Source organism: Neodiprion virginianus, chromosome 4, assembly GCF_021901495.1.
Source record: "Neodiprion virginianus isolate iyNeoVirg1 chromosome 4, iyNeoVirg1.1, whole genome shotgun sequence".
Classification (NCBI taxonomy): domain Eukaryota; kingdom Metazoa; phylum Arthropoda; class Insecta; order Hymenoptera; family Diprionidae; genus Neodiprion; species Neodiprion virginianus.
In genome coordinates this window covers 39,528,369-39,548,173 of record NC_060880.1, presented here as the reverse complement: position 1 = coordinate 39,548,173, position 19,805 = coordinate 39,528,369, and the positions used below count along the sequence as shown (strand labels likewise).

The 19,805-nt window shown below is 41.3% G+C and overlaps 3 protein-coding genes across 5 annotated transcripts; 1 reads left to right on the top strand and 2 right to left on the bottom strand.

Annotated features, from left to right (window-relative positions):
* The first annotated feature begins 395 nt into the window (after positions 1 to 395).
* LOC124302177 (integrator complex subunit 1) lies at positions 396 to 9,290 on the top strand. Of its 3 annotated transcripts, none has more exons than XM_046758027.1 (15): positions 396 to 650; positions 803 to 857; positions 1,109 to 1,329; positions 1,557 to 2,032; positions 2,127 to 3,416; positions 3,521 to 3,696; positions 3,785 to 3,937; positions 4,022 to 4,699; positions 4,785 to 6,575; positions 6,682 to 6,996; positions 7,100 to 7,562; positions 7,668 to 7,792; positions 7,871 to 8,067; positions 8,179 to 8,451; positions 8,565 to 9,290. In XM_046758027.1, exons 3-15 carry the CDS (start codon positions 1,167 to 1,169, stop codon positions 8,678 to 8,680), a joined length of 6,216 nt encoding a protein of 2,071 aa, XP_046613983.1. In that variant the 5' UTR covers positions 396 to 650; positions 803 to 857; positions 1,109 to 1,166; the 3' UTR covers positions 8,681 to 9,290. The 3 variants fall into 3 exon arrangements, with proteins under 3 accessions (XP_046613983.1, XP_046613984.1, XP_046613982.1); XM_046758028.1 differs by having other exon boundaries at positions 1,091 to 1,329; XM_046758026.1 differs by having other exon boundaries at positions 396 to 818.
* On the bottom strand, positions 9,248 to 11,333 carry LOC124302178 (nuclear RNA export factor 1-like). The gene has a single exon (XM_046758029.1). The coding sequence runs from the start codon at positions 10,978 to 10,980 to the stop codon at positions 9,367 to 9,369; it is 1,614 nt and encodes a 537-aa protein (XP_046613985.1). The 5' UTR covers positions 10,981 to 11,333; the 3' UTR covers positions 9,248 to 9,366.
* Positions 11,334 to 11,597: 264 nt separating this feature from the next.
* LOC124302179 (nuclear RNA export factor 1-like) lies at positions 11,598 to 13,608 on the bottom strand. Its single transcript, XM_046758030.1, has one exon. It carries the CDS (start codon positions 13,431 to 13,433, stop codon positions 11,853 to 11,855), a length of 1,581 nt encoding a protein of 526 aa, XP_046613986.1. The 5' UTR covers positions 13,434 to 13,608; the 3' UTR covers positions 11,598 to 11,852.
* Between the last annotated feature and the right edge of the window lie 6,197 nt (positions 13,609 to 19,805).

Below are 19,805 nucleotides of genomic sequence, written 5' to 3'. Positions count from 1 at the left end.
CGTTGCAGGGTGCATTTTCACGGGCAGTAAATTAATGCCATCGCAGCTAGCAGCGCCCCGCTGCTACAGAAAGTGAAGACCTTACCGTGAAAATGTATCGGCAGCGGCAATAAAACGCTGCCCGACAAGCGCAGCCGTGAACTGATCACATGGTTTATCAGTGAATCTCATTTATGTTGATATTCGCTTGCAATTCGTGAGTTCCGTAGTTCCGACCCGTGGCTCCGATGGTGCCAATTAGCCTTCTCTTACGCGTTTTTTTGTGATACCCGGCAATAATAACGTCCTTCTGAACACGTCAGAACTACGCGTCGGAATTATAGGACTTATGAATTGCAAGCGAATATCAAAGGAAATGAGATCCACTGATAAACTACCCGATCAACTAAAGGCTGCGCTTGTCGGGCGGCGTTGTGCTGCCCCTGTCGACACATTTTCACGGGAAGTTTTTCGTATCGTTGCGTTGCTCGCTACCGCGGCGTTTTACTGCCTGTGAAAATGCACCCGCATACAGCGTTGCATACACACTGCACTACTGCAGTCGTCAAGAAATTCGCTTAATTCGGTTGTGTTGCACCCAGTCGCACCGCAGACACTGCAACTGTTTTCGAGTGATTTGAACTCCAAAAATGAGGAAGGGAAAATCAAAAGTATATTGATGTAATATTTAAGTGAAAACTCCAATTAGAAAATATATTGAGAAGACCAGTGGTAGCATGGAAGCTTCTTCATCGTTCAAAAAATTAAATACGTTGTCTTCCTGTTAAATTATGTGTCAAACGGCTTTTCTTTCTCCGTATAGGTTAGGTTGAGATGCGGCGAGAATTTCAATCGCAGATTGCGAACTCCGTTCTTCGGTAAACCGTATTTAATGATATGTGTATCACGTTTCTGATTACTCTCAAATTTTATGCAGTTCCTTGCTGCATAAATTTATAACTGCTTCAAAATTGTGTTCTATTTTCCTGTTTCTCCTGCTTGATCTCATTACATTCTTACCAATTTTACATACTTAACAAGCGCCATAAACATTGTCTTATATACACTTGTATAATTGAATGGTTTAACATAATTTATTTCATTAAAATAGATGTGCATCTATATTTAGATACAACTATCAATCAAGAGCATAAATAGTTTATGCGTTGCATAAAACGTAGGAACAAATGGATCGCGTAAAGTCTGGAACAGGCCGTGGGGCCAAGAGCAAAATAGCTCAGCATCCCGCAGACTTGTTTGCTCTTGGATCAAAAAGTTCCAGAGGTGAAGCTACAGATTCCAAGCGACCTGGTGTGATCCATGGGAAGCCAGGCCCGAGTTCTACCTCAAGTACGGCTAAGTCCTTAAAATTATTGAGAAAGTAGAAATTGATCGTGAGGGTAGACTTTTTTCAGTGCTACTAAAATTTACACTTCTTAGCTTTCTTTAATACTCTCAATGCTCAAGATAGCTTGTGTTTTTAAAATAAGATTGGGAGAATGAATTTGCAAAGACTTCTGGATCGTAAATTAGCCAGTCAAGTGGTGCATCGTTTACATTGGAGTATTTTCATGCAGGTTCAGATCGTAAGAAGGAAGCTCCACCGGGATCATTGCAGTCACTTATTCCTCAGAAAAAAGCAAAATTGGCTCCACATGTCCCACATTCTCGGCCTCCAATGTTAAGCTCGGAGACTTGGGAGGGTGTAGCCATTGATTGTGATCCAGCGGATTTAGCCCCGATGGTCCTCGAAGCAAGTGAAAATGACGAGGCTGATAAAGTTGTTGGACTTGTTTGTGGAGCTGTGAGAACACTTAAAAATCAGAGATGGAAGCCAGACACTTTAATTTATATGGGTTTAATGTATTTGGCCAAAATACGCCCATCTATTTTTTCAAATGACTGTATTCTGCATGCTTTGTCGTCGCTCCTCAAACGAGATCAGACACATAATTTCAAGAGCAAGGGAAATCCCTTGGTACCAGTGCTAGCGGCCAATTTATTGATGAGAGGCTTTCACGAGAAGAGGAATTGGCCAGAAATATTTGTCAAAGTAATTGCTGATATCCTTTAATTGCCTTTTACCAAATCGTAAATTTACGCATGTTTGATTATTTCACGTTAACATATCCAATAAATTCTTACAGCTTTACATCGAGGATGCACTGGGTGAACGAGTCTGGGTAGATAACGAAGAGTGTAAAGGATTTGTGGATAACATTTTGACGGGTTTCAACACGAGGCACCCACCCAAAAGTATATTACAGCCGGATGTGTCAATATTAACACCGAGGGAGTGTCACAGTCCATCGACCTTAGAGGATGACGACCCCGCCACCTCTGCTATTCAGTTATCCGGAGACAAAGAAAAAATCGAGTTTCCAGTTATGCCCAGATATGCACACTGCATAGAAAACATTGAATTGGTTGTGTTAGAGACAGTAAAAGAACAATTGAACAGACGTCAACCAGAGTCAATAACCAGAAACTTTTTGAAATTACTCTCCTTTGCTTGCGGCTTTGTAGAAATTCGAATCATCGCTGTTCCAAAATTAGAAATGTGGCTACACAATCCCAAGCTTATGAGACCTGCTCAAGAATTACTCAGTTATGTCTGTTACAATTGTATAACGCACACACAAAGAGACGTTGAAGTGATAAGTCAGTTGGTGAAAATGAGGCTTAAAACTAAGGCGGTAATCAACATATATCTGAACGGTGTTAGAGAGCTGATAAGCCTCCACCCAGAAAATTTATCAACAACTCTGAAACATACAATCTACAATGAGTTATCCAGTGCTAGAAATCCAAATAACATGCCGATGCTTGCAGTTATGTTTCAAGCTGCTCCTGAAGCTGCTGCAAGGTTACTTGCCGAAATATTTCAAGATTTGCTTATGAATCGCGAGGATTATTTAAGACCTTTAAGGGCATTGTTAAGGGAAATAGTCCGTGTATGCAGACACGACATAAATCTGCTCACATTGGCGCGTACGTTGATGGCAGAAAGAAAAGAAATATCGCAGCAGCTGCTCAGCTTCGAGTTTAAAGACAGAGTTTTTGTATCGATTATTGATTTATTGTGCTTGTGCATGTTTTTGGCCATCAGCCCTCAAGTCAAGGAAGCTGCCTTGCTGGCTCAGAGAGGTGACAAAAAAGATGTAGCCCTCTTGCAACAGTTTCAAAACTTGGTCGCCACTTTACAGTACGAGTCTGTTTCCTGGCTTCAAAATTTAGCACCGCAGATGTACAGTGTTGGAAGGAACGAGCTAATTCATGCGTTGCATAAAATATTGCTGTTAGAATCTCCGGACCATTATTACAAGCTGGATAACTGGCCACCAGAATCAGATCGAGTCTTTTACATTCGTTTAGTATCAGACGTTCCTCTACTGCAAAGCACGTTGTTAAGATTACTGCTGATAGGGTTTTCTAAGGTGAGTTTTTTTTTCTTTTTTTTTCAAGCTTATTTTTCTTATTCAGGCCTACCTAATCAAGCAATATTAATTTGGAATGTTTTTACTTTCTTCTTTGTTTTCAGGAAAATGGTGTAACACATTCTGAAACCTTGGAAGTAGCTGATCAACTGATAAGGCGAGCAGCTTTGAACTCCTCTGAAAGCTATCCTACTCTAGCAGCTGACAAGATGGACATAATAGAACTGATTTTCAATCTTTGCGTCTATCAACCACCAGGTTCTATCAATATTCCTCCAGAGTAAGTTTTATACTTTCGTACACTGCGAACTGAGCAGTACAAAATCTTCAAATGATATTTACTTTCTAATCATGCTTTGCTTTTTTAGTTACGAACCACCAACCTTGGCTATATCAAATTTGTATTGGAAAGGTTGGATAATGCTACTGATACTGGCAGCCCATAATCCATATTCATTCGGTGCAGTAGGATGGAAAAGATATCCAATTTTGCAAACCTTCATGGAAATGTGTATAACAAAGTAAATATTCTTGTCATTTTTCGAAACTCAAATCTTTTTTTCCTTGTTTACTTAAAAATTTGAGCAATGACCTGTTTGTTTCAGCCACTTTTCATATCCCCCACCAACGATGGCCTTACCTGAAGTTAGTGAACAAGAACGAGCTAAGGAACTGCAAGTAGAGGCGATAGAGAAGCAAAAAATACTAGAGTATGAAACCCACTTGGCCGCCGCATCAACGAGAATGCAAATTTCCGAACAAAATAGTCTTTTATTATCTCAATTAATCACAATGGATCCGACCGGAATAGCAAGAAGACCTCCGCCGGCAGTTCTGGAACAATTGCAGTCTCTAAACGTATCTCATCGCCTAGGACATTTGCTCTGTCGCTCACGACGGCCTGACTTTTTGCTGCACATAATCCAGAGGCAGCAACAAAGCTCATCTCAGAGCATGCCATGGCTTGCTGATCTTGTTCAGAACAGTGAGGGGGCGTTGAGCCAATTACCAGTTCAATGTCTCTGTGAGTTTTTATTATCAACGAGCGTTCAAGCAGGCGATAAACAACCAAGGCAGCAGCAACTACTTGCTCACCTGCAGAAGTTACTCACAGATCCGACTCAGGATCAACAACATGCGTACGAAGTATTGGAATACTTTTTGAAACGATTAAGCAGCCAACAAAGCGCCAGTCGAGCTCAAGCAATCACTGGTCTTGAAACTGTTCTAAGGTCTATTCCTCTGGAGGAGGAAAGCATGGAAGTTGAAGGCGAGAGTGAAAAGTGAGATTTGTACATGATGCATGGCATTTTTTCTATCCCCTTATGTTGTAGCAGGAAATAATTTTTTGTTTCTTCTGTTTTACAGAGAGATATGGTTACTGCGCAAGCTGCCTTCCATCCCTTACTTCCTGTCTGTTCGCTCGTTAGTTTCTACAGCACTGCGTGGCGCTTGTCAAGTTGAAAACTGCCCGGATTTAGTGCGAGCATACATAGCATACCTAGCTGTGCATACACTGGACGATGATCTCACGGAACTAATTGATCTGGTGAATGAAATTTCGCAACTAGTCGTTGAACGAAGTACGATTATAGCCGCCATCTTACCGCAACCAGACAATGAGAGCATACAATCTAAGCAGACACTGCACGCTTTTATGGCAATATTTTGTAATTACCTTCAAAAGGCTAGAGCGCCGAGAGGCGAGGGATATACTTGGTCCGAAAGTCAGGATCAAATACTTGTTCAGTGGAATACCGGAGAAGAGTGTACCATGCACATTCTAGTCGTTCACGCCATGATCATCTTACTGACTTATGACCCGTCAGACGATCCAGGATTGTTTAATGAATTACTGGAAACCTGGTTTCCAGAGAAGAACGAACCGCCCAAAGCGTTTCTCGTTGACACTAGTGAAGAAGCCCTCTTGATTCCTGATTGGCTAAAGTTAAGGATGATTAGAAGCAATGTCCCCCGTCTGGTTGACGCTGCTTTGAAAGACTTGGAGCCTCCTCAGCTGGTATTGTTCATTCAAAGCTTTGGAATCCCGGTCTGTTCTATGAGCAAATTGTTGCACACCCTTGATGCAGCGGTACAGATTGATCCGAGTTCGGTTGGCGAGGCTGTTTTAGACAAAACTTACATGGCACAATTAGTTGAAGTTCAACATAGAAGGGGTGCAACTGGAGGCCTGGTCTTTGTGCAAGTTTTGCAGCTTGTTGAACCGCCGTTGCCTGACGAGAGTCAGTTCGTATTTGAAAAACTACAAATACGCTTACCGCCCAGTGCGATGGTGCAAAAACAGTCGTTGATACAGTGCTCGGTTAAAACTGAAGTGCCTCATCTTATCAATAGACTTTTCATCGAAAATATATCCACCAATCAAAAGGTTGATGCTTATCGAAGATTGCACAAGATTTTAACAGGGGATCTGCAGAATCCTGTTAATCAAAACGGAACTGTTGTTCTTGCAATTCAACATATATGCAGCGTTTTAAGCTCCATGCAAGTTGAACAGTTCTTGGCATCGCTCATTCTTATGACACAGTTCTCGTGCACTTTGATGCGCATTATTTTGTCACCACTAAAAAAACCGTCTACTCCCCAGCATGTATTTGACCTTGGACGTAACATGTGCTTGAATTTGATCTCATTGATGGGGGATATAAAGGCACCTATTTTGTGTATATTAAAGGACTTTGCCAACATGCAATCGAGCAAGGATCACCAGCGCAAAGAACTCGCAGCTCTGACGAAAAATCGCGACCCGCTAACTATACTGGGAAATATGGATCAGTTGAATTTGGAACGCGTCGGACGCAAACTTTTGGACAAATGCCTGAAGCAACAGAACAATGACGTTCTAGTCGAAGCCATGGCCAAGCTTCTTGTTTCCGATAGTAACGAAGGTGTTATAAAACCTCGAACCGGCCTCCTTATTGACTGGCTGGCTGCAGTTGAGCCAGAACTACTTGGAACATGTACAAATCTTCAAATGAAATTATTGTTCGCCAAGACTGCAGTGAAGGTTAAAACTGACAATAGTGTCGTCAGTTCGCACGCTTGTAGGCCCTACTTGTTGACATTGTTGACTCATAGAGCAAGTTGGGCTACGCTTCACAAGTGTGTAGGACACTTACTCGACAAGTGTGACAATGTGTAAGCGGATTTCTTTATCAATCTCAAATAAGATCAAATTTTCACATCTTTATCATCTGTAAGAATCTCAATTCTCATTCCTATATCCATAATTTTTCTCTGCCAGGTACGATCCAACTGCCGTTCTCGACTTTTTGTGGGCGTTGACTTGTAACCCAAAGCTCTGGCAAGGCAGGGATAAATTCACTCCAAAACACTACATCCCTGAAGATATTCTACTTCTGTCTGAAAAGCAGTTACTAAATCTTGTTACGTATCTGGTAAATGAGGCTGTAGTTATTTGCAATCAGCAGAGTAGAAAAGCTGCACTCAATCAGATGGAAGGAAGACTGGATTTATTACTGCACTGTGTATCTACGGAAGAGAAACTCATCTGTAGCGTTGTCAAGCATCTGGCTTCTCAAATGGAAGATTTTGATGGGTACTTTTATTTTGCTATTGTGTATTTCTGATTAATCACTGCAATTGAGGTACTACAATCTCCTCAAAATCACATCCTACAAAATCCTCTTTTAATGTTTCAGAGTTCACTCTGACATGGCGCATCAATTTTTACTTCACATGTACATGAAAGTACCTAAAGTAATATGTTACTTGGACGCATCTCAGTCAAAGAAATTTGTCAGTGATGCAAAAATCACAGACTGGACTGGTTCGGTACTTGATTGTACAAGCCATTCGTTGTTAACAGCTTTAGCTGCAACCCCACGTCAAAAATCATGGGTCTCAAAATCTCAAGAATTTGAAGTTTGCGCTAGAAAAATGGCTGCTGTTCACCCTATTCTGGTTTTACGGCAATTACCGATGCTCGCTTCCTCTCTTATGGGAAGATCGTATTTAGATTTTGGTCAATTTCGAACCGGTCATCACTTGAATCTCTTTGTCCAAGTGATGGGCTTATTGGAACTATTGCAGCCACATTTGTTTAATGAAGAACACAGAATCGCATTTGAGGATACGCTCGAAAACTATTTCCAATGCTTCCAGGCAGGTTCAATTATTGTATTTGGTTATGACAATATTCAAAAAATTATCAATATATTCACTGTACATTCACAATGAAATAAATAACATCTTCAATGTTTTTTCCAGCACTACGGGCCAATAAAGGATCTCATATCACTTCTCAATCGATTTGTCGCTCTGGTCCAGGCTTACATTTCTCACGATGCGCAAAAGGCTATGAAGTATTTGTACAGACATTCGCACATTTTGCAGTAAGCAATTCTTTTCTTTATCCTATTTTCAACTAATCTGTCGCACAAACTTGGCGCTTATATATATTCTCTGCACAGTGAGCTGCAACTCCAAAATCCAGGATTAGCCAGCTTGCGTACATTAATGTCAGGCATCCCAGTACCAAGAGATTGCGAAGACGAGGATGGAGAAGAGGTGATAGTTGCTGTCGTACCACCGCCGCCACCACCGGAACCAACAATTCCCCAGCATTGGGCGTCTTTACTTGCGACACTGAACAAACTGCATGGAGAAGGTAACTGGTTTCTGTTTTTTGGTCACACGATAAATCAGTACTACTTTTAGTGCTATTTTTTCCTCCTAAAAACTGTAATTCTTTACTTTACGTAACAATAACTCATTGCAGAAGTTTTTATGGCGCTCCAAGAGATTGAACACTTGTCATCCCGCAAGCCGTCTGTCCTGGAGCTAGTCAGTGACTCCATATCTGAGCTCATTTTATCCCCACAAGGCAATATCCGCTCCTTAGCTCACACACTGTTAGCGAGGGCCTTGAAACACCGCCCAGCATCGAATCAAAACATTCTCGCCGCATTTCATAGATGCCTAGAAAGTCCCAGAGCAGACGTTTTGATGTCTGCGCTCGATAGATTGCCTGACATCGTCGTGTGTATGCAAGGTCAGAAGATTCACATTTTAGAAAAAAATGTTTCCTCTGTTGAGGAACGTAAGAGTTTAACCATCTACGAATCGTACATCATTTTCTAATAGTATTGATTGATCTTCTTACAGAGCACGCATTACCACTGATGCAAAAAGTGTTTGAGCTTGGAGTAAACTCAAATGTGAACACTATTCCTCACATAAATAAAAGTATCGCTTTGTTAAACATACAGCAGGGCTGTTAAAGTGGTTCAAAATAATAAAAGACTCTCGGAAGTGAAAGGAAAGCCAAAGGTGCCAATATTGTGCCAGATTTGTGTGTAAATGGTATGTTGTGTTCAGTGATAATTAGATGTTGACCGACTCTGGAAATTAGAGAAATCAGTGTTACATCAAGCGCAAAACAAGAACTTAAGTCACAGAACTGTTTTGACTGCCTTTTTTTAAGAGACGAAAGTCACATTTTTTATCGAAAATGATATTTTTTTTCTAGTTATGAGCATTTAATTCATGAGAGCCGGTCATCGTAGAGTGGCGCAATTTACTCACTGATTAGGTAACGAGTTTACAGAACTATAAATCAGCTGATAGAAAAACAGTTTATTAGTACATAATATGTCTAATTGTACAAAAACATAGTGTATAGACTATTATTGTTACGAATCTAATTACAAATACATTGTACATACTACTAACGACGATAAGAATCAAAATATCTTATGTGTAAAATTGAATTGTGAACAAGTTTTAAATTACTTATAAATTAACTATACATTATGTATATACATATCTAGTTCAGTAGTATGTATTTATTACGTCAAATAATTGAAATTGATATAAGTTTTTTTTACCATGCATGGACGGTATACGAATGTTTTTTTTTTTTTTTTCATTCAACTAAAACATTTTTGCATAATTATGGTGATCACATTCATTGGAAAGCTTTGTTTGGAACATCGTTAACCATGTAAGCTTTCATAAAAGAGTTTATTGCCACACGAATATCCCATTTTGAAGTTTCTAAATATTTTTTACAAGTTTCCCTGTTCATTGTTGAAAGTTCTGATAAAAATCCGATTAGTTGATCCTTTTCCGCATGGCTGAACAGTGTCGGTTTGAATCTCGGTGCATCTTTCGGCTCAAATCTACTGTCCTTGTTATCTCCAGTTGTAAAACTTGCTGGCGCAACATCAAGGTGACATTGATCATTGACAATGCTGTACTCATTGTCATCTTTGGCAACGATAACAAACGTTCGGTTAAAGAGCATTAACTGAAATATTAATGACTTGTAATAAAATAGTCCTTGCACAGAAATGATCAAATGCTTTTCGCCTTGGTGCAATAAATCTACGTGAAACGATCTCAAGTTGTGCGTGGTAGGCGGCTGCTTTCTTAGCGCTGAAATAATTTTTTCTGGTCCCCTTAGTAAATATTCTTGGCATTTGGCATAGTCGACAAATTTGAGAAGATTACGATTGTTAGCAAACACCCTGTTTAAACTCTTCTGTGTATAAGTAGGTGCGTTTCCTATAGTCATAGAGTAAAATGCATCTCTATCGTAAAGACCATTCATTACTATTCTGTCCTCCTGATCATAAAGGGTGAAGAAATGTCGAATGAATTGTTTAACAAGCCCAAGCTTAGTCCCGTCTCCTATATAATTTGTATTCATGACTGGGGCGAGCTTTCTTTCAACTCCGATAATAATTCCATCCAATTTTTGGATATATGGAAATATATTCTTTATTGCTCTAATGTATTCCTCAGGTGTTGCGTACTTTGTACAAAGCGGATTACCGTCCAGCCACAGTTCGGTTATTTTGAATTCTGCAAAATAACGCAGATAGTCGATCTCGGATATTTCATTGAACCGCAAGTCCAACTTGGTCAGATGGTAGTTGAAGAATTTTTCAAAAGGGACAAAAGCGCTTATTCCATTATGCCGCAGCACCAATTCTCTTATTGGTAACTTCATCTCCCTCAAATTGCCTATTATGCCCATTTTTGCACATCGCAACACAAACAAAAGTATCCTTGGCGCAGCGACTGGGCAATATATCGAACCAAGTGATTTTACCTTCTGGAAATTTTCCAAGTTCAGTATCTTTCTACCGGATTCGTATTTGTAGTACAAAGCTTGAGCCACCGTCTTTGTTGGATTTAATTGCAGGTCTTCCATGCTTAAAAAACCTAAAATTATGTCTATATTTAAGACATTTCCAGATGGTGTTATCACACACAGATTTTGTTTGACGAGATTCTTTATCGCTTCTGCATTACACTTAGTCAGGAATGTTCCATTACCACCTCTTTCTACGTAGTACATGACAGGCAGCAAAACTTCGGGTTCGCAGGCATTTATTACAGTGATCAGTACTTCGTCTTTCTCATACTTCCCGGCATCAAATATTATAAATTTATGCCAGAGATCCTGGCGAGCCGCAAGGGCTAGTTCGTGGTTATTAAACGAGGGTTTTAGATGCGTCAACCTGAGGGGTTCCCATGATATTTTATTTTCTGCGGTTGCTGCAGCTGAGGCCATTGCTTCTGTCGATTTCCGTCTTTATTATTTTCCAGTCGATAGCTTTCAGTTTTAAACACGAGGGGTATAGATGAAAATTCGTTTACGATAATTAGCGATAGCCAAATGTACACAGCAAAATCGGTGAGTTACCTTTAACAGCATAAAGTTATCTACGCATAGGTTACAATTACAAATGCATCACTTGTTTAACCTCCTGCAGCGAAATTGATCGGCAGTTTTCGCTGGACTGTTATGTTTTGCATGCATGAACTATTTTATTATTTAAAATACGATATTTTGGAACCATAATCTTTCAGTAATAACTGTCCTCTGTTTACGATTGAGACTGCACTGTTAATACTGACATTGCGATTCAGTTCAAGTTAGGTCAGCTTGGTTGCAATGTATATAAGACAGGTATCTACTGTATCCTCCGTACAAGCGTTGTAATTGGCTGGTGATCATACGACGGTTATTCATTTAGAAAGTAATGAAAAAAGAAGCGCTACTTTCGATCCCAAATGGTTTAAAATACGGTAATGATCGAGTTAATGGGTGTTTCAGTGATGGTTTTCCCATTTCTGGAGTATATTTGATGGGTAGAATGATACTAGATTCTTTGCTTGTTTTTATTTTTTAAATATTTACAAAAACTCGCGCCTACAATTTTACAGTCTTATTTTGATAAGGATTACCTGCCGCACATGATTGTGTGCAGATTTGTACAGGAAACTTCATCGTGGTCAATACACAGTTTTTACATTTTGCTTGTGCTTAGTAATTGTTTCATGTATCACATGGGCAACATTCAACTGTGCAACTGTTTTGTCATGCAAGTAATATCCAACCGTGGAATTTTACTTTTTCAAGAGAGAACCCCTTGATTCTAATCACTTTTGAAATGCTTCAGGTGGCACGCCAGATTTCTTATAGTTTTCAACAAAATCAGCAATTGCTTTGCGCAGATTCCAGCCTGCATCTTCCAAGTACATTGAGCACCACTCACGATTCATTGTCGAAACATCTCTCAAGGTTTCTATCAATTCATTTTTCTCTGTACGACTGAAACAAGACGATTTGGAAATATTTTCAATTGCCTCATCTTGATAAGTCTCTGCCAATCGGCCCAGAGGTCCAAAGTCCACATGATACTGATCGTTGACGATGTTATATTCGTCGTCTTCTCCCTCCCTTAATATAAACGTTCTGTTGAATGACAAAACTTGAGTCGTTTTGTTGTCCAGTACCCTCAATACTCCTTCCACTGTAATGGCAATGTGATTGTTACAATCATACAGCAAGTCGCACTTGAACGTGGTACGGTCATGCGAAGATTGTGGCAGCTTGTTTAAGGCTTTGAGAATTGCTTCAGGACCGCGGAAAAGGAGTTGATGACTCTTGGCAAAGTCCGTAAGTTTTGTCAGATTTCTATTTGCAACTATGAATTTGTTGAGATTCTTTTTTGCAGCAAGAGCAGGCGGGATGCCAAGTGTCATGGAGTACAACGCATCCTGGTGATACAAGCCTCTTAATATCATTCTGTCGCTCTGATCATAAAGGGTAAAAAAGTGATGGACGAATTGATTGACCAGTTTCTTTTTCTCTCCATTGCTAAAATATGTATTATAAGTGAGCGGCATTCCAGGTGCCCCTATGTAGACCCCATCCAGTTTGGTTAAGTGCGGACAATACCGCCTCGCAGACTCGATGTATTTTTCAGGACTAGAGTAATTCTCGCACACGGGATTACCGTCGAGCCATATGTCCGTTATTTTGTGTCCCCTAAGCGGCGTTAGCGCTTCCATACCCATGAGGTTGTTGTATCTCAGGTCCAGTGACTTCAACATTGGACTTAAGTTGGAACTCTCTATAGAGGACAAGCTCAGGAGTTCGTTGTGTTGTAGGTTTAGATGTTCAAAACCGTTGAGCGCGTTCTTTGCTACCTTTAGAACATAGCTGAACGTCCTTAGCTGCGACAAGGGGCAGTAAACTGTCTTCGACATTTCTATGTCCTTGTGGAACCTATCCAGGTGTAATATCTTTCTCTTTGGATCGTAACGACGATTCAGCGCAGCCAGCAGGAGGGCCTGAATATTAACCTTGAGGTCGTGGATAGAAGCAAAGCCCAAAGTGATGTCAATGATCAGAGGATCGCCATTTGGGTTATTTATGATCAAATTTGATCTGCAGAGCTTGTCAAGTGCCAGACCGCAGTTTCTTGCTATGAAGGCGCTGTCCTGGCCGCTCACATGGTATCTCACTGGAATCAGATCGGCTGGTTCAATCGCGTTGATTATCAACTTTAGGATGAAATCCTTTTCGTAGCGAGCCCCTCCGATCACTTTTATCTTGTGCCAAACATCCGGACGACCCATCAGCGATCGCTCTTGAAACATCGAACCTCCCATCGTTATTTTTAACGCTGTCGACGGGTCGAGCTGCACCGGATTCAACGTTACGTTGTGTTGCATTTTTACTGACTACTTGAGTTCTCACACAATTTCTACTTAGTTAATTGCAAGACTCTCCCTTAAGAAATAATTCAGATTTTTAGAGGTTAGAGTCTTACCCAGTTAACCAGTTTACTTCACGCTCAATCAACAATTTTGCACTTTACAATGTTTAGTTTTTTCGAATTGTCAAACAGGAATCTGTTGAGGTGGATTTTCACGGGCGTCAAATTGCGCAACGGCAATTTGACGCAGCAGCGCCACGCCGTTGGTGGGAAAAGTCGTTCATGAAAATGAGCGTTCTCAACTCTACCGTTGGAACATTTCAGGGAGCGCAAGCGCACGACGATTTTCGGTTGTCACACCAAAGCCCATTAGGGCAACTGTCTTCGTATTCTTTAGTCACATAGGAGGTGTTTGTTGGTGATTGGCGGTGATCGGAGGAGGTCCAGGAGGACGAGCACGATATGACCGAGAAGGGGAAGGGGGGCGACGGATGAGGAGGGAGACGAGGTGGACGAGGAGGATGCAGGTGGTCGGAAGTGGTCGGAGGTAGTTGGGGGTGGTTAGCGGTGGATGCGGTTACGCTTCTGCTCACGGGGATGATCGAGCTGATCGACATTCCTAAGTCGCAGTCGACAGGTAGTCGTACTTACTCACTTTGTACCGACTCAATCTGAAGCTTTCATACCGACATTACTTTGGCTGCTACGAATGTCGGCGCGAGCTCGTTAGGTAGAGTCGATAGAGCAGAACCCTTCTACGCTTACAGGCCCACCTGGGCCCACTTACCCATCAGAGCGATTGGTCGATATGCAAAAATTTTAGATTAAATCGAATTGAAAAGAATTCATTCTAACAGAATGTGAATTATTTTTTAATAATATTCTATCTAAAATCTGTAAAAATGGAATTACTGATAAAGTTGCGTACGTTTACTAAGAATTGAGACATTTTAAATATTTCTAAGAATTTAAGCTCACATTTGAAGCACATCATTGTGTATATTGATAATTTCATTATTCCACATCCCAGATAAAGCTCGAGTATCGTTGGAAGCTCATTCCACGTTTTACTCCATCTTCATTGACGGTTTACGTAACTCGAGTGATTTTTCGTAACAAATATGTGGAACGGTGAGAATTTCGTAAGAACCTATGATCACGAATAAACAAAATTGCAAGTAAAATCCAGCTGATTGAGACGGAAAAATACATGGCTATTGCTGGTGCAGTTATTTGAAAGAGTAAAAAACGTCGACAGGAATGTATCATTGAAGAATTCCAGCACAGATATAGGTATAAGCATGTCGGGTTTATTTTGCGATTGTTACCGCTGGTGCCACTGATTGCAGCGAATAAGAAAATATTACGCGAAATAGCGCTGGACGTTGTGGAGCCGGAACAGAAGAACGATCACAGCATTATAGCAATTCAATAATAAATTGTAGAACCCTCGGCTGCGGCATTATGCGCTGGTAATCACAGTAATAAGCAGTTTTAAAAGTAACGTAAGTACGTTGTAGGTAGTAACAAGTACGGCGTAATCGTCGGGACGTAGTTCTATATACGTCTTCGCGGGCCCATGGGCGTCGTCCCTTCGCCTCCCTCAATACCTCCTCAGGCTCGTATCCACGTCCTGCAGCACGATCGAATTCCACCTTCGCGTAATAATGTACGATCTGCATCTTTACCCGCAGCTCCTAGTCCATATTCTCCGCGGCCCGTCGCAATTTCCAGCTTCTCGAAACGTCTCGGGGTTTCTTTCCGTCGGACATCTGATCGGATTGTGCTGAAACCTAAACATGCACAAAATTTACCTAGATTGTTGCTGGTCATGTGATTATGATGTATTCACTGATAGACGGCGATATTCAGGAATCTGTAGCGATACCACGAACAATCGAAAATATCGCGTTGACGCCAATGCGTAGCTTCAAAGAAAGATGGAGCAGAGTCGAGAGGCATGTGCTCGCACTATGCCAACATCTAATTTGATAACTGTGGAAGAAAAATGATAATGATGGTAGTAATAATGACCCGTGATCGCGAACCTCGCGCGCAATACGGCTATTTAATACCTACTCCTGATGTAGGTGGATGTTCCACGTTACCAGCTGTATAAAAACTTTACAGTCTTATAACTTGCAACATAATGCAAAAGGATAATTGAAAATTGGCAACTTTTCGAAAAAAAACTGTTGATTTATTTACCGTTAAATTAAAAAATTAGATTTCTCATTGACAGGCTGAAACGCGAGATGAATTATCTGTATAGTATTTACTCCATTTGTCAAAGTTAAGTTATGCCGGTCGCCTTAATAGTCGGCCGTCGACTCGCGTCTTTCTGAGGATGCGAGGTATCGAGAGAAGGCGAGGAAGAGTAGCTGGCAAGCGTCGAGATGACACGAAAAAGCACACGGTAGCGTTTTATAATGAGGAACTGGTCGACGGGAGTTCGAAGCCGCGCGCGGTAGCAGTTGACACTTTATTAAAACCGAGGGGGCCACCGAACTCGCTTTGGTATCAATCTCACGGGGAATTCTGCTTGTTATAAGCACGGACGAATGTGTCCTTAAGAAATACCGAACAGTTTAATAAGCAAGTGGTAGCCTCGATACAAGATATGAGCATTCTCATCCATCAAATGCTACCGTCCGCATACAATATCCCTGCACATACATACATACATACCTACGTACGCGGAGGCTTCTCGGACAACGCTGAAAGTTGAGAAACACACTTCGAAGTCGCGCCACATGCCCACGCGTTAATATACGCACGCATATAGGTATGTATATACCCGTGAATGTATAAACGCGAGCTCTAAGGGCAACCTGTTTTCCCTGGTTATTCTTTTTTTACAGCTTCCGCTCAATCTCCGTTTCCATTTCGAACTCGTTAATTTCTCGTCCTGATGTAGATTGAAGAGGCGGAGGCAGGCGCGATCCTTGTAAAGTAAGTGTACCACACCGATTCAGTCTTTTATATCCTGAAACAGGTACCAGAGCATATGTGTTGAGCATTTTTAAAGAGCCCGCTTCGTCTATCGGGCGCTTCAAGAACGCCTGAGACAGGCAACCGGACGTTCATCGGTGTATATGGTTGCATATAGTGAAGGCACCTACCTCGTGAATTTCACAAACAAAATTCGCAGCATTTAGCCATTTCTCGAAGATAAAATCACAAATAAATTATTCTTGCCACTATTGGTCTCAGCGTGGAATATCGTTGGAACATAGGTGAACTCTAAGAATAATCGTGCATTCAAAATGGAATCGCAAGCGTTGAAGCGGCAACCATTTTGTTTTTTTATTACTTTTAATATTGAACGGTCACTTTAATCGATTTATACCCAATTCACATACTCTGAAATCTTTCCTGTATGTAGAGTTTGGTGTTTTTTATGTATCCATTTTTTTTTTTTTTTAATACGTATTCGTCCATTACGTATTTCCAAGGCCTGGAATATAGGATAAGCAGATATAAAAGCCTAGCAGCACGTATACCGGTAATAATCAACTCGTCATCTGGTCGCGTGCGAAAAATACGTTCATTTTTGCGGCACGGGCTTGCATGACCGAGCAAATAAATAAAACGGCAAACACATCGTATGGACCCTGGACCTCGTATTTTATATTTTATCCAGTTCGAATGATTGATTGCACTTGCTGCTGCGTCGATAAGATCTCGCGAAATGCCGTTGCCTTCTGTACTTGTCATTTCACGCATTGTTTATTATTACCTGACAGTTTTATGTGTACCCTTATCGTGATCGGAAAAACCGCTGGGTTATATTGCGGACGGAAAGCGCGTTTTGCTCTACCGTTGCAGGATCTGGACTCTTTTTTCTAATACCTCATCGTTCTGTTTCCCGAATACCGCCACTCGTAAATTAATCGAAACATTGAATCACACCTCTGATCTAATGCATAAATGTCTCCCACCCTGAACCGTATATTAGGTGATAATGTTTCGAAGTTTTCACCAGGCTATGATACTCATCACGTTCACCTGTGTTATCTGTAGCGTTGAAAATGAAAGAACTAAAAATTGAGGTCGGTTATTTCAAAATATAAAGAAGAAATTGAACCGTGATACCGGATAAAACTTATTGAGCGGGTTTCGTTTCAACCTCGCAGCAGAATATAGAGGGGCATAAGAAGATAGTAATTACCCACAGAAGCGGGACTCGAACCCCGTCGAACCATCAGACCTGCAAGGCACGATCCTTGATAAGTATAGTAGTTTCAGAATCGCGTCGATTCAACGCCATATACTCCCGCTATTCTACTTTACAGGTGTATTCTATTCGAAAATTATTGCATGGTGCATTAACTATTTACGGTGGATGACATGCGGTGCTGGCCAAGAGCATATTTTCTTAAAAAAAAGCTTTTTTCGAAAGTTAACTTCCAACCGTTATTTGCTGTACCCAACACACAATTGTAGAATTTTTTAAAATTCTCGAAGATTTAAACAATTCCACGTGTTTGCCTCTCTTACAAAAATAAATAAAAATTATGCGCATTGTTATATTTGAGGTCAAAAACTTGATCACATTTATTTGAGCTGTGACATAAAATCATGTACCAGAATAATAACATCGTTACACGTAGTTATCGACGGATGATTATTGTTGCAGGTATGATTTATAGCTGTGTTGTTTTCTTCCTGCCTTATACAAAGTAGGTATGTTTCTGCTGTGCTGCAGATATTGTAAGGTAGGCGGGCTTTTAGCTGCCTGACTGAACGGTTTTACATGTGATATATATATTCCGCACTTGTTCGTGGGTGTGTACTCCTCACCTTATATACACGTGCATATGTATATATACGAGACATATAAGCAGAATATAGGAACTCGTGCGATCGTACCTCGTCCGCCTACCTCGTCATTATCTCCCGATACAGTTTTACCCCCATTCTCTGTTGACTTTTTTTAGTCTGTTTGTTTTTTCTTCGCTTTCTACTGCCCGTTTTTACTCATCCCCTCCATTATTGATCCCACATACTCTCCTTAGTTCATTCCCATCATGCGGACACGCTTTTCCATATAACATAATAAAATTCACCAGATCCCGCTGCATGTGAATGCAATCGGTACGGGGTACATATAGAATTCCGTTCAACTAAACACGGGTAATTCAAAGTCTGCTGTGAGCAAATCACCTTCAAATAGCAGCCTCACACCTACTAACGTCCATACTGCTTGAGCCGTCTAGATTCCCGCGTGTTCTCTCCCTTTCCAATAAACCTCTTCAACGGCTATAAATGAAGGCTTATTAGATTGGTTGCATGTAGCACAAATTGAATCGCGTCTTCATTCTCCCGATGGTGTTTGTTATTTTTATTTTTTTCGTCGAAACTGAATCCTTATGGTAATTTTGTTTCCTCATGGAGTTAAAATTGTAACGGCATAAAAGCATACAATTCGAATATACGCGAATGCCAGTTTCTGCAGAGCCTCATTGCGTGAAGTTGCCCGCTTATACCGCCTGATACAAGTGCAGATTATTCGACGACGCAGAACAGAAGTATTGACATATTCTGTGGCAGCTGGGTAGCCACTTCCTAACCGGTGTGTTTCCCTGAACCGTCGACTGCCAGGAATCAATGACAAATCCAATGGCAACGGCGCCGTCAGCACGCTGAGCGTATCGAAATTCTGAGGTCGATATATGTAGTCTGCATTCTGTTCCTCTCCTCTCCTTTCATGCGAAAACGCTGCGGTCAGTTGGCAGCCCTGACGGCAAGTCGACAAATTTGAATGGTAACGACAGTTGGAACAAGATTTTGAATTTTGAACGAAAAGTCCTTCGGGCACGGGTTGCGAAAATGGCAAGAAGGGAGACGCGACCGACCGACAAATGAATGGGGGAAAATCGACGCCTCGAAAGTTTGAAAAGTTTGACGGGCTCTTCGGAATGCGGAGTACGGTTGGCCGCCTACACCTGGGGCACTGCGAAGTCTAGTTGAGTCTTAGATTTATTGGCGATAGAGGTTCGATAACTGCTCGTGCATTACTCCGCCCACAGGCCAGGCAGCGCCGGTAACACCCTGCCATGCCGCAAACTTACCTGCTGTAATGCCATGCTACGCTATGGTGCTGCAGTCTTGTCGAGTATATACAACGCTGTATTGTGCACGCGGGATATCGGATTCTCACCGCGGCTTCAGGCGGCTCAGCTATATGCGTTATACGGAGAGTTTTCTCTGAAACTCGCCGCTCAACGCCTGCAGATAGCCAACTAAAGCTACATCTCGTATCGCTGCATGCTCAAAATGTAGCTTCGGTTGCCTATTTGCGGGCGTTGCGCGATGAGTTTCAAAGAAGACTCCGGATGCGATTCCACCTCGTTTCCTCTCTGTTATACGGAAACTCTTTGAAAAT

Bases quoted from the DNA above. Each gene is read 5' to 3' on its own strand.
- LOC124302178 (XM_046758029.1), bottom strand. From the start codon at position 10,980: ATGGCCTCAGCTGCAGCAACCGCAGAAAATAAAATATCATGGGAACCC.
- LOC124302177 (XM_046758027.1), top strand. From the start codon at position 1,167: ATGGATCGCGTAAAGTCTGGAACAGGCCGTGGGGCCAAGAGCAAAATA. The intron at 3,938-4,021 runs GTAAATATTCTT...TGTTTGTTTCAG, and splicing joins ATGGAAATGTGTATAACAAA to CCACTTTTCATATCCCCCAC. The intron at 4,700-4,784 runs GTGAGATTTGTA...TCTGTTTTACAG, and splicing joins GTTGAAGGCGAGAGTGAAAA to AGAGATATGGTTACTGCGCA.
- LOC124302179 (XM_046758030.1), bottom strand. From the start codon at position 13,433: ATGCAACACAACGTAACGTTGAATCCGGTGCAGCTCGACCCGTCGACA.